The 13,871-nt window shown below is 38.1% G+C and overlaps 2 protein-coding genes across 2 annotated transcripts; both read left to right on the plus strand.

The window, feature by feature from the left end:
- The first annotated feature begins 755 nt into the window (after positions 1-755).
- On the plus strand, positions 756-2,878 carry LOC139891909 (early nodulin-like protein 17). The gene is made up of 2 exons (XM_071874940.1): positions 756-1,085; positions 2,444-2,878. The coding sequence occupies exons 1-2, from the start codon at positions 905-907 to the stop codon at positions 2,779-2,781; spliced, it is 519 nt and encodes a 172-aa protein (XP_071731041.1). The 5' UTR covers positions 756-904; the 3' UTR covers positions 2,782-2,878.
- Positions 2,879-6,023: 3,145 nt separating this feature from the next.
- LOC139888852 (uncharacterized) lies at positions 6,024-6,524 on the plus strand. The gene has a single exon (XM_071871834.1). The coding sequence runs from the start codon at positions 6,024-6,026 to the stop codon at positions 6,522-6,524; it is 501 nt and encodes a 166-aa protein (XP_071727935.1).
- Positions 6,525-13,871: the final 7,347 nt, after the last annotated feature.

The following is a 13,871-nucleotide window of genomic DNA, read 5'->3' on the forward strand; positions in this document are numbered from 1 at the left end:
AGATAGTTGGATGCAATAGAGGATTTGAAAGTTGAATGATACAATAGGAATTTAGTGAAAGTTCAATGCATTTATAAACAATTTTCCAACTTGGTTCTCAACAAAAATAAATCATTTTGAATAAACTGGATAAAATTTCCTTATTAACGTGTTACATGAATAAAATTGTTAAGTGTTATGAATATGATTTGAGAAGAATATTATAGAAAATTAAACTATGTGTTTAACGGTTAAAAGAGTGTTTTAACTCTGAGTAGTTCAACAGTGAATGTCAAACCATTCAACATCATATATATCATTCAAAAGTAAAAAACAAACGCATTAAAAAATTCACTTAACTATTTAATTAAAATTAACTGAGAAGTAAAAAAACACCCTGAAACTAAAGTTCATTCCGTACACATAAATTGTTCAGATTTTAAGATGCTTTATAAAATGCATTGTAAGAAGTAAGATAACAATCTATGGATAGATTCGAATTGATCAAGACCACTAGCGGTGTTTGATGGTTAACCATATATTATGTGTCAAATTATCGATTACATTTTTTTATGTGGTTGCCATTTATCTATCCATGCTTTTTTTGTTTTTCTTTTTTTAACAAGTCAAGTATAGAAAATGTTAATCTAAAAAACGCGTAAAACAACCCTCAATATATAGTGTGTATATAATTATATTATAATTATAATATAAATATAAATATAAATATAAATATAAATATAAATATAAATATAATACAGAGTATATAATGATATTAATATTTATAACTTAATCAAGAGGACGCTCTTACTCGTATTATTTATTTATTCGTCTTATAAAACAGAGCATCATCACATAACCCGATATTTCTAGAAATAACACCTCGAAATTCAACCAATTTCATTTTATCTTACTCATTCCAAAAATGAACGGCAGCAGTAGGTTGTCGGCGGTGGTGGCTATAGCATTTTGTGCTACATTAATGGTAATGGTACCGGAAGTATCCGGTAAACGGTTGATCGTCGGCGGTAGTATGGGCTGGACTTCTAATGTTAACTACACTCTTTGGGCTGGAAATCAAACTTTTTACTTGGGTGATTGGCTTTGTAAGTATTTGTATTTATCAGATCTGTTACTTTTTTGTTTTGTTTTGTTTTGTTTCACATTGTTATACACTTAGATCTCTAATTATGATTTTGTTTTAGTTAATTTGAAGCTAATCCAGCTAGATCTTGTTTTTATGATAACTATTAAGTGACCTTATGGTTTACTAATTTGAGCTTAATAGTATATTGTTATAAATTATAACATTTTGGTAACAAATTATTATATTGATGGTTTACAATTAGGAAGCGGATCCTGGATCTTAGGCTGTTTATTTGTTGTTCAACTGACTTGGAAATTTTCAAAAATAAATATGTATGGGTAGTACCAAATATCATTTCTATTTCTATCTGGTATATAATACATTTAAGTTTAAGATGGTTATTTAAGGTACGTACTACAGATTATAGTTTGTTTTTTGATGTTAAGTTGAACACTATCTTTAGTTTGAATATGGAAAGTTGAGTTTCTTTCATTACCATTTTTAAATTTTTAAATATATCTGAAAAGACAAGAAACTTCAATGTTACTGTTTTAGAAAGCACTTCCTTATTTAATCCTTTTAGCATTTTCAATTTTCAGATTCATAGATACAATTCATATTTTCTAAAGAAAATTAAATATATGATGTAGATTCCATTTAGTTTACACGAGGGTAATATATATAAATGGATGTATATTTAGGCACATCTTTAGGTAACCTTAAAGTTTTTATGCACTCTCTATATTCTAAAATTCTAAAAGTCGTTGGTCGTGGACTAGTCGGTCGGGATCTTGTACAGACCAAGTCATAGATTAATCGAGGAATAGTTGAACGTTGACCAACTTTGACTGTACTCAACCTATTTTGACTGAATATATATGACTTTGAACTAATAAATCCACTTTGACCGTCTAAACCGGATTTTTATAACTTTGACTTAATTGAATGAGTTGGAGACTAGTCGTACTACTTCAAAATCCCGACTGATTGGGGGCTAGTCTACTAGTCGTACTACTTCAAAATCCCGACTGATCGGGGGCTAGTCTACTAGTCCTCTTCGGGGGACTTTTACAATCATTTGCACACTCAGTATTACTCACTTTACATTCTACATTATATTGTAATGTTGAAGGTATATTGAGGTCTGATAGATATCAAATTAAGTATTTAGACATATTTTAGGTCTGTATATTAAAAATTAAAAATATGAATCATTTTTCGAGTAAAATTGAATCAGAAGCTTTGGTTCACGCCTCATTATCAACCCATGTTTCTGATTAATTATCATGAATAATTATATACAACATTGTCAAGAATTTCACATCTTAAGTTACAATTTGTTTATATGTGTCCTAATTAAAGTTTCTATGTTTATAGTTTTCGTGTACGACAGAAACCAGAACGACATAATAGAAGTGAATAAAACCAACTACGAAACGTGTATTGCTGAGCATCCAATTCACAATTACACGACAGGAGCTGGGAGAGATGTTGTTGAACTGAATGTCACCCGTGAGCGCTACTTCATTAGTAGCAAAGGGTCATGCTATGGTGGCATGAAATTGCTCGTACATCTGACCCCGACACCACCACCACCACGTGCTGCCCCTTTAAAGAGTCACTCTTCAAGATTCACCGTTCTCAGAAGCCAGTTCGTGATCCCTGCAGTTTTCGCCATTGCCGCTATTTGGGACTCGCTACTTTTACGTGTTTGATTTGGAAATTGAATTCGACAAAATTGGCAAACAAAATTGTTGTTTAAAATCAGTTGGTAGGTTTATTTGCCCAAATGGGTACACGTTATATTTGGTGTTGGTTCATCATCTGTGATAGATTGACTAAAGATTCAAATTTGATTTATGGGGTTTGATTGGTGTTGAGTAGAGAAGAGATGAATGTAATTGAATATTGATTTTTAATTATATTTGTTTATTAATTTAATTTAATTTAATTATTCATTCATTGCGTGACTGGCGGATGTGGTTTTCGTTGATTTTATGGAGTATCTCTTTGCACATGGTCTTGTCACACACTCACATGCACAACTCTTTGAGACTTTGACAATGTTTGGAGATTTGCATAGTTTAGATGGAAGTGTTATACAATAGAAAACAACAAAATGGCGAACTTTATTAGCTTAGTTTGAATTATTTAGTAGCGTGCTTAAACACCCTAAAAGTTTGAATTATTTGGAGCTGGAGCTTGTACCTGACATCGGAAGCTGAAGCTTATTCTTTAAGTTTTGAAGTTGGAGCTTATTTTTTATAAGGTCTTCTCTAATACGCCTGTGTTGGAGCTGGTGTGCACCCAAGACGCCGTTAGCACGCAGCTAATGCGGCGTGCTGGGGGTTAAATGAGCCGGCGTGCTGGAGTTTGGCACACGAATTGGTTTGACGTATTTGAATGGTTTTGGGTACGTGGCATGATTTAGTTGCATAGCAACGGTTAGGCCACTTCCTATCGTAACTAAACTATTCATCCTCTTAATCTTCCACATCAGCGCCACATCAACACCAATATCCTATAACTAACTCATAATTAAACACTCCCTATAATAGTATAATAATGGCTAAAACAATACTCCTCTTAATATACAACGTACAAGCAATAAAGCATCAAGTTCAACAATAAAAAGTCACTGGACCCACAATTCTTATAACTAAACTTAAAACTTCCGTTAAATCCATGGTGAATGCGGGTAACTAAAGCGGGTAATGAGCCCGTGCCTATGGTTAGTTACGGGTAATGACGGGTAATGTGCGGGTAATGGACCGGTAACTAACGATAGGGGGTGGTCTTAGTATTGGTTCAATTTTGGATATTTTTTTGCAACATTTCTTTTATATTTTGCATATATATACACATATACATCGACATTCACATATACACATTCACATATACACATTCATCATTCACAAACATATACAACATAAACATTAATCAAACACAAACCATGAATTCGAACAAAGTTTTCATTGATGTAAACTACGGGGGTAGCGTTGGTTTGACTGGAAGTCATACGTAAGTGGGGGACAAAAATCTTTTGAGGATGTCGATGTTTCCGACTTTGATTGGACAAAGTTGAAAAATTTCTCGAAAAAGAAACGCCTTACGTTTTTACGCAAATTGTGTATTTCGACGAAGAGCAGCAAGTGTTGATGTTTCTGTTTACGGATGAGCAATGGGATGCAAATAGGATGTCGATGTTTCCGACTTTGATTGGACAAAGTTGAAAAATTTCTCGAAAAAGAAACGCCTTACGTTTTTACGCAAATTGTGTATTTCGACGAAGAGCAGCAAGTGTTGATGTTTCTGTTTACGGATGAGCAATGGGATGCATAAAAAGAGCGAGCCAAGACACGTTCCTGTCGAATTGAGTTGTATCTCGTAAACATGGGTCAATCGATAAATAATAATGATAAAAAGACAAAAAATAAATGATAAATAATAATTTAGGAGTTAATAATGCAATTTTACTTCCATAAGTTTCTTAGCTTATTTTCATAAGCTACTTCAAGTAACTTATTTTTTCAGTTATTTTTTTCATAAGCTTTGGAATATTTGTCTGTCAACAAAGCTTCTAGCTAGAAGCTGAAGCTTATGAAAAAATAAGCTTAAGCTCCCATAAGCTCTAGAAGCTTGTCTGCAAAAAACACCTTTATCATAATTTTCTTTAACAGCTATTATATACGGTACCTAATTTCTCAACCGAATCATTTTGATTGCCATGCATCATAATGTAGTTTAACAAATGAAATACCATAGTTTAACAAATGAAATCCTGTCTTGAATCATTGATAGAGCTTAAATTGTTTTAAAAGGGGCCGGTTGGCCGGGATATCACATATTTTATCAAGAAAATCATATGATTTTAGTGTACAATATATATATATATATATATATATATATATATATATATATATATATATATATATATATATATATATATATATATATATATATATATATATATATATATATATATATATTTAGGACGTTGGTGATATCTTAGTCAAGATAGAGCCTCTTGTCGATGGGAGGATTTGAAGTTAGGATAGCCATAAAATAGAAATTTGTATTCCTTTGAGTTACGGGCGTTTGAGCTTTTAAATCAACTAAATCTGAATCCAGATAAAAAAGATATGACCAAAGTGGTGACAGCTTGCAAATTTTGAGTCTTCAAAATTTTAATCATATATCTTTCATACGAACTCCCATATAATTGATTCAAAAAATCAAACATTAGTAACTCAAAGGACTGCAAGCTTCATTTTTATTTATTGTGGGGCCACGATCTCTCACTGGCCCTGAAAAACTTCGTCCTTGATAATTGTAATGTTTACGGGGTGTTTATGAGCGTTCTTACATCGGTGCTAAGGTGTTTATTTGCGTTCTTATAGAAATGTTGATGCTAGAATCTTGGAGGGTGGATGAATATAAGTCAGTGTTCAGGTTTCTGTTTACGGTTTTTCTTACTAAAACGTTGATGCTAGAATCCTGGAAGTTTCTACTTATAATATTAATAGCTTTCAAAAAAGAAGTTTCTACTTATAAGGAATAAAGTGGACAATTTTTACTGAAAAAGATAATAGCTGGTGTATATTTTTAAAATTAGTCGCAAGACTATAAGACAATAGTTAAATAATGAATATTATTTGTACTGTACTGTTGTATTTCTTATGTTATCTTAGTACTAGTCGATATTAAATGTAACAGCATAGCATTAATCAGTCAAGCTAGATATCCTGTAAAATAGCTTATGTAGTTAGGATAATCCCTGTAAATCCGATGTACCATTGTATCCATCTGCGATTATATAAGCAAGAACATTGATTAATAAAAGATCAAGGATTACCTTCCTTTATGGTATCAGACGCCCTAACACATTCTTCTTCACCTCCCTTCGATTCCAGTTATGCTTCTGCACACCTTTAAAATATCAAATCACCACATCACCATGTCTGAAACATCCAAAATCCATCCTGCTGTTACCGTAAACAACATTAAAAATTTCATACCAATTACCCTTGAGATGGAAACGAGCCAATACTCGTTTTGGCCAGGTCTCTTCAAGAACCATTGTCGAGCCTATGAGGTTCTTGATCACATCATCCTGGCAACCACTGACGATTCGTCTTCTACCACACCATCCACTCCACCTCCTACACGAACCGCCTCTTGGGAACGATTAGATGCTATCGTTCTCCAATGGATTTACGGTACAATTTCTCTTCCCCTACTTCGTACCGTATACAAAGACGACTCCACCGCTCAGCAAGCCTGGGAACGTTTGAAGAGGATTTTTCACGACAACAAAAATTCCTGTGCTGTTCACCTTCAGCATCAATTCGCCAACACTCGCCTGGAAAATTTTCCCGACGCCTCTACCTATTGCCAAGAACTGAAAATAATCGCCGACCAATTGGGTAATGTTGGACCGGCTATTGAAGAAGATTGATTGGTCCTTCAATTGGTCACCGGTCTAAATGACTCCTACGCTAGTCTCCGCTCTATAATCTCACACAGGGAAAAGCTTCCGTCATTCTATGAAGCTAGGTCAATGCTCATCTTGGAAGAATCACAAAATCAACAACTTGCTACCCAAGCCGCCACTTCATCTGCATCGGCTCTTGTTACCACTGCTTCACCTAATCCGTCACCACCTCCGGCACCGTCGAATCGTGAATTGAACAATAGGGGTAGGGGTTCATCTCGAGGTGGAAGTAATCGGGGTCGAAACACTCGAGGACGTGGACGCAGTTATTCGGTTAATGGTTTTAATTCGGGTTCGGGTCAGGTTCCTTTTCAAACTCAACCGTGGGCTTATGGTCCATGGGCATGGTCAAACACACAATGGGCTCCGCCTTGTCCCTACCCAGCTACCCCTTGGACCCGCCCACCAACAAATCAGCCTGGATTATTGGTCCCTCGGCCCACAGCTAATTACGCAAGCTCAATTGTATCTCGGCCCACTGATTTGGAAGCAACTATGCATACTATGACCCTAAACCCGCCTGATGATAATTGATATTTGGATACGGGTGCCACCTCTCACATGTATGTAAGACCCGAATATTTATCTTGCTTGTTTGTGTATTAAGACGTTCGAGATTGGGTTTCGCGGATTATTTATATAAAGTTTAAAATGAAAAAGAATCTGTTTCAGAGAGGTCGCGCGCCGCGCGGGGTAGGGGCGCGCCGCGCCGTTTGCTGCTGACAGAATCTCTTGTTTTATTTATTTTAAATGAAGGGTATTTGGGTAATTTCACATGGGGCCGGATTTGTGGGCATTATCAGTTGGTTTAGATCCAACTTTGGATCATTTCACATCCATTCATCATCCTCATCCATTCTTAGAGAGAGAGGGAGGTTTAGAGAGAGATTGGAGGTTTTGGTGAAGAAGCAGCTCGAATCGTTCAAAGTCTCGGGTTTTAAAGTTGTTCCTTTCGTTCTCGGCTACGCGGTGATAGTATTGGTAAGCTCAAACTCCGAATTTCATTTATTTAATTTGATATTCAAGTTAGGGTTTTGAGTTAATTAGTTGTAAAACCCTTTTAAGTGATGAAATGGGTTAAGTGAAGCTAGTAATCGGATCTTATAGTTATTGTTGGTGGGTTTTGGGTTGGTTGGCGGTTTGGCCTTGATTAGGCTTTGATTATGAGTTTAATCACTTGGATTGGTGATTATGGAAGTATTGAAACCTATTTAGGGTTATTTGGTTGACTAACTTTGACTTTGGGTCAAATTAGGGTTTGGTGGTGATTATGACCCAATTGGCGATTTAACAAAGTTTATAAACTTAAAATGGATTAAGTTGAAGTGTTAAACCGAGTTAAATATGTTTTGGTGTCAAAACTTGCTAATAGCGTGATATTGACTTCTTATGGGTCAAACTAGGGTTTAAGTGTCATTTTGGGCAAGATAGGTGTTTAACACCTATGATCGGGTTTAATTGGCGTATTAAGACCATTCTCACTTGTGTTAGTGATTATTGGTTAATTTTGGGCGCGTTTTGTACTTGGAAGTGCATTTGGGTCAAATTTGCACTAAGTGTCAATTTGGGTTGATTTGTGAATCCATTCTAAGTGTATTGTTGTAATTATGATAATGGAATAGGTATTTTCCATTGGCGAGTTGCAGATTATTTGGAAGCTTTCATCAAGACTTCAAGGTGAGTGTTAATATCCTATATGCATATGTATGTGTAGGATGGGTGCGGGTCGGGTGAAGTGATTCTCGGCTATAGAGCTCACTTCACATATAGGTGGATTTGATGGACTTGTGCATAGGTCCAATTGGCACGGTTGAACGTTTTGGTTGACTACCTTTAGCAAAGTACACATTTTGGGTGTACGTTATCACACGTGGTTGTGAGTGGAATAATTATGCGTATATGTATGTAATGTATTTAATTGTGTCGTATGAATGTGGCATTGTCGCGTTGCTTAAGACACCACATTGTAAAGAAGTGGATGTCGCGTTGTTTAAGACACCACATGGTAAAGAAGTGGATGTCGCGTTGTTTAAGACACCACAATGTATTGGAGTGGATGTCGCGTTGTTTAAGACACCACCCATCGTATTGAATGGCATGTGGAATCGTCGCGTTGTTTAAGACGCCACATTGGAAAGGGTGAGTGAGTCGCGTTGTTTAAGACATCACCCGGGGGATTAGTGACTACGCGTTGATTAAGTAGCACTAACGGATGTTATGAACTCCAACGGTCTTGTATGTACCGTTTCCCTTGTTCGAATTGGTTAACCATGGTTGTATGAATTATGTATTGGCATATTTAATTATGAACTATATGCTATTGGTATTGCTAGCTAATGTGGATTTGCGGTTATTGGTATATGCACGATATGTTGCATGATTGTCGAATTGCTAATTCGTGATTAATGTTGTATTGACGTGATGTAGTTAACCCTCCGGGTGTAGTTATTGGCGTTGTTCGCATTGACGTTGGTGAACTTACCTTATTGATGGTATTATTAGCTTGTTGCTTAGTGATCGTACGGTATACTTAGATTAGCTTGCCTTTAGGCTTGGACGCTCCGGTATGCGGTATTTGTTTATTTATGTGGCGTGTCCATTTTATGCATATATATGTATGTAGTATATTATCATTCACTAAGCGTTAGCTTACCCTCTCGTTGTTGACTCTTTTTATAGATTGCATGCGGATGGTGGCTCGGGTAAGCGCGAGGACTAGAAGACGTGCATAGTTGCTTTAGTGACTTACTTTTGGATCATTTAGGATTGGGTAGCGTATTCCCAATCGCCATGCTCGGCTTTGTTGTATTAAAAGTCTTTTGGTCAAATATTGTATTTTGGTACTTAAGGTGGTAAAATGGGTCGTTGTGGGACCCGCTTCGTAAACTCAATTTTATTAATTAAACGTGCTAGTTTTATATATATGAATTTATGGTTAAAAGCGTTTTGGCTAAAAATGTCGGGAACTAGTCAAACATTTTCGTTAAATTGACTTCCGGGGACAGCGGGCTGTCCAGGTGGTTTGGCGCGCCGCGCACCCACCTGGCGCGCCGCGCAGATAAACTGCACCAAAAAATTTTTTTTTTTTATGTTGTGAAATTTAACGGGAATTGTCGTGGTTTGGTTTGGGTTGTTACAAGTGGTATCAGAGCATGGTCTAAGGGATTTAGGTGACTTGAGATAGGTGCCTAGACTTAGACTTTTGTGTGTGCTTAAATTGTTGCGGGACTTGTAGGATTTCGGGTCGGAATGGGTTTAGTTAGTGCCTTGTTTATAGGTCGACTAACGTATATATTAGTAATGCGGATATTATTAATATGCTTTTGTGTTGTGGTAATAATTCTCGCGTGTGTTTGTATCGCGTAGAATTTTGGTTGTGTTTGTTCTTATCATCGAGCGAGGCGGTCGTTGTACTAACGAGTCGATGCGGCGTGTGTGCGTAATAAGAACTTGCAAACCTTATTACGGGAACAAATCGTGTCTAACGAGTGATGTACGACGAGTGTTTAGCAAGATGGAACGGAGTTGTGCATGCGATTTTATACGTTCGTGATCTAATCGTTTTGCATTTTGAGATTGACGACGCGAAACGAGATCGAGGCGAATAACGTGGAGTTTAACGCTAGAGTTGCGGCCGCCGTTGCGGAGCAAATGAGAGCGTTTCGAGAAGAAATGGATAGGAAGTATTCCAAACTTCAAAGTAGTGGCGAAATGAAGCGTTATCTTAAGAGCTTCATGAGGACTAAACCACCGATGTACGACGGGAAACCGGATCCATTGGTAAGCACAACTTGGATTTCGGATGTCGAAGGGCGTTTTCGCACGATTGATTGCCCTCCCGAGAAGAAGACGAGGCTCGCAACTAGTTTGTTGCGGGGTAGGGCGAGGGATTGGTTGGATGGTAAGATTGATCTTGTCGGTGGTGAAACGTTTATGGCCTTATCGTGGGACGAATTTAAGGAGGAATTCTTCGAGGAATTCCGGACTTCGGCCGATTTGTGGGAATTGCGTAATGAGTTGCGAAATTTGCGACAAGGATCTATGGATTTAAATACTCTCAAGACGACCTTTATGGCGAAGGCTCGTTTTTGTCTGGAGTATTTGGGAAGTGATCGTTTATTAATGGGGGATTTCTATCGGACTTTGAATGACGACTTGAAAAGAAAAATTAGACGTGGTCAAGCGAAATCGTTTTCGGAATTATTCGACTTGGCTAGGGGTTTCGAGTCGCATACACGATCGAAGAAGGGTGAGCCTTCAAGGGATAGAAGGGTTGTTTCTTATGGTGCTCCGAGTAAGAGGACTAAGGGTCCGAGTGTGAGCACGGGTGGTACGCGGATGAGTATATCGAATTCTAGCGCGTCTAGATGTTACAATGGTGGCATGAGGGGTCACAAGTCTTGGGAATGTTCGATGCTGTTTGAGTTTGAGTTGTTAATGCCTTGTGTTGTGCATATTGTTGTTATGGGTGACGTTCCTAATGGAAGTACCCTATGGTGACGTTTGATTGTAGGGCGAAGGGCGTAAGACTTGGTGCAACCAAGCATTCCTTGATCTTTGAGAAATGTTTCTACCAAGCCACGGAAATGGTTTTGGTGTTCGATTGTTAAGCGCGTGTTCGCTTCTATGTTGAAGTGATGAACCATGAGGTTCGTCGGGTGGTTGGAACCCTTGAGATCGAGTGTTTTTAATCTCGATGTGTGTTGGTAATGGAGTCTACATGATGCAACATTATGTGCCTCTTTTATACCTACTAGCGTGGTGTTCGACTCCGATTGTGTTGCGGTACGCTTTCGTTCAAAGTGTATAAGGATTGGTTAAAATCCTTCGTGAACTCGAGGTTAGAGCGAGATGTGGTGATGGGTCGTGTGTACCCAATCGTTGGTAAAGTCTACATTTGGTAGCACTGTACGGTAGTACGAGTTATGGATATGGAACGTAGTTCCAAGTGGGGGAGTTACACTCCCGCACGAGGAAGTTTTAGGGTGAGATTTCGGATAGTGCTTATGGTAGATCCGAAACTTGTGTTGGGACCTAGTTTTTGGTCGATTTGTGGTGGAGTACAATTTTAGTTCAAGTTGTACTATTGGTTTGGATTTAAATTACCACCGAGGTGGTAATGTGGTAAATCTCATTGTGAGATAATGGATGTGTTTGACGAGCAAGGTGAAATCCCTCGGTTAAGGGATGTGTGTGTGTCGGATTCTCTTTTAGAGAATTATTGTTTGGTTCCTATGTTTGATATAGGTGGTTCTTGCTCGATAGTGTAGACGGTTAGCGGTATCCGTTAGGGTTCACCATAGTGTAGCAGAGCGCGATGTTGCACTGCTCGATGTTTGAGGCCAAGTGCGTATGAGATTGGTGAAGCATGACCTTCGGGGTCCGCTGACTTCATCATGGTATTGTTGATTGGTAGAGCATGACCTTCGGGGTCCGCTGACTTCATCATGGTATTGTTGATTGGTAGAGCATGACCTTCGGGGTCCGCTGACTTCATCATGGGATTATATCGGTGAAGCATGACCGTTGACGGGGTCCGCTGACTTCATCGGGTGTTGAGTGATCTATCGGTTGTTTTATACACCGATGGTGGGATCGTGAGGACCATGTTGTGTGATTAGGGATGCGATAGCCGTGTTTCGCTCACATGTTGTTACGGGTGTGACAATAGTCGATTTTGTACACCTTAGGTTTAGCGTTGCCATAGTCGTTTTGGGCGCTTTTGGTTTTAGCCGTTGGATTTGGATGCTATGGTAGTTGCGTATAGGTCGTATTGCGCACTACAAGGGATGTTAGTGATTAATGTTATCCGTAAGGATTTGTTTGGTTCGGTCTTCATCGTTTCGGATTGTTGACTTTAAGTTGAGACTTGGTTGCTTTTAGCGTTGTCCTTGGTAAAGGTACGCTAAGGAATTGATATCTCGGTACGGGATGGATCGAGTTTTTCCCGATATGGGAAATTGAGCAGGTTTTAGTGCTCGGATAGTGATTTGAATAAATCGCGGGTGACGATTTAGTTGTGGAAGGCTATTCGTTGGGAAGGAATTGCTTAGGAAAGTCGGATTGGGACTTATGTCGAGGACCGTAGGGTGAGGTCCACTTGGTTAAGTGATGAGGATCACGAGGACGTGATCGAGTTTAAGTGGGGGAGAGTTGTAAGACCCGAATATTTATCTTGCTTGTTTGTGTATTAAGACGTTCGAGATTGGGTTTCGCGGATTATTTATATAAAGTTTAAAATGAAAAAGAATCTGTTTCAGAGAGGTCGCGCGCCGCGCGGGGTAGGGGCGCGCCGCGCCGTTTGCTGCTGACAGAATCTCTTGTTTTATTTATTTTAAATGAAGGGTATTTGGGTAATTTCACATGGGGCCGGATTTGTGGGCATTATCAGTTGGTTTAGATCCAACTTTGGATCATTTCACATCCATTCATCATCCTCATCCATTCTTAGAGAGAGAGGGAGGTTTAGAGAGAGATTGGAGGTTTTGGTGAAGAAGCAGCTCGAATCGTTCAAAGTCTCGGGTTTTAAAGTTGTTCCTTTCGTTCTCGGCTACGCGGTGATAGTATTGGTAAGCTCAAACTCCGAATTTCATTTATTTAATTTGATATTCAAGTTAGGGTTTTGAGTTAATTAGTTGTAAAACCCTTTTAAGTGATGAAATGGGTTAAGTGAAGCTAGTAATCGGATCTTATAGTTATTGTTGGTGGGTTTTGGGTTGGTTGGCGGTTTGGCCTTGATTAGGCTTTGATTATGAGTTTAATCACTTGGATTGGTGATTATGGAAGTATTGAAACCTATTTAGGGTTATTTGGTTGACTAACTTTGACTTTGGGTCAAATTAGGGTTTGGTGGTGATTATGACCCAATTGGCGATTTAACAAAGTTTATAAACTTAAAATGGATTAAGTTGAAGTGTTAAACCGAGTTAAATATGTTTTGGTGTCAAAACTTGCTAATAGCGTGATATTGACTTCTTATGGGTCAAACTAGGGTTTAAGTGTCATTTTGGGCAAGATAGGTGTTTAACACCTATGATCGGGTTTAATTGGCGTATTAAGACCATTCTCACTTGTGTTAGTGATTATTGGTTAATTTTGGGCGCGTTTTGTACTTGGAAGTGCATTTGGGTCAAATTTGCACTAAGTGTCAATTTGGGTTGATTTGTGAATCCATTCTAAGTGTATTGTTGTAATTATGATAATGGAATAGGTATTTTCCATTGGCGAGTTGCAGATTATTTGGAAGCTTTCATCAAGACTTCAAGGTGAGTGTTAATATCCTATATGCATATGTATGTGTAGGATGGGTGC

The sequence above is a fragment of the Rutidosis leptorrhynchoides genome, chromosome 2 (assembly GCF_046630445.1).
Source record: "Rutidosis leptorrhynchoides isolate AG116_Rl617_1_P2 chromosome 2, CSIRO_AGI_Rlap_v1, whole genome shotgun sequence".
In the NCBI taxonomy this organism is placed as follows: Eukaryota; Viridiplantae; Streptophyta; class Magnoliopsida; order Asterales; family Asteraceae; genus Rutidosis; species Rutidosis leptorrhynchoides.

Bases quoted from the DNA above. Each gene is read 5' to 3' on its own strand.
- LOC139891909 (XM_071874940.1), top strand. From the start codon at position 905: ATGAACGGCAGCAGTAGGTTGTCGGCGGTGGTGGCTATAGCATTTTGT. The intron at 1,086-2,443 runs GTAAGTATTTGT...CTATGTTTATAG, and splicing joins TTACTTGGGTGATTGGCTTT to TTTTCGTGTACGACAGAAAC.
- LOC139888852 (XM_071871834.1), top strand. From the start codon at position 6,024: ATGTCTGAAACATCCAAAATCCATCCTGCTGTTACCGTAAACAACATT.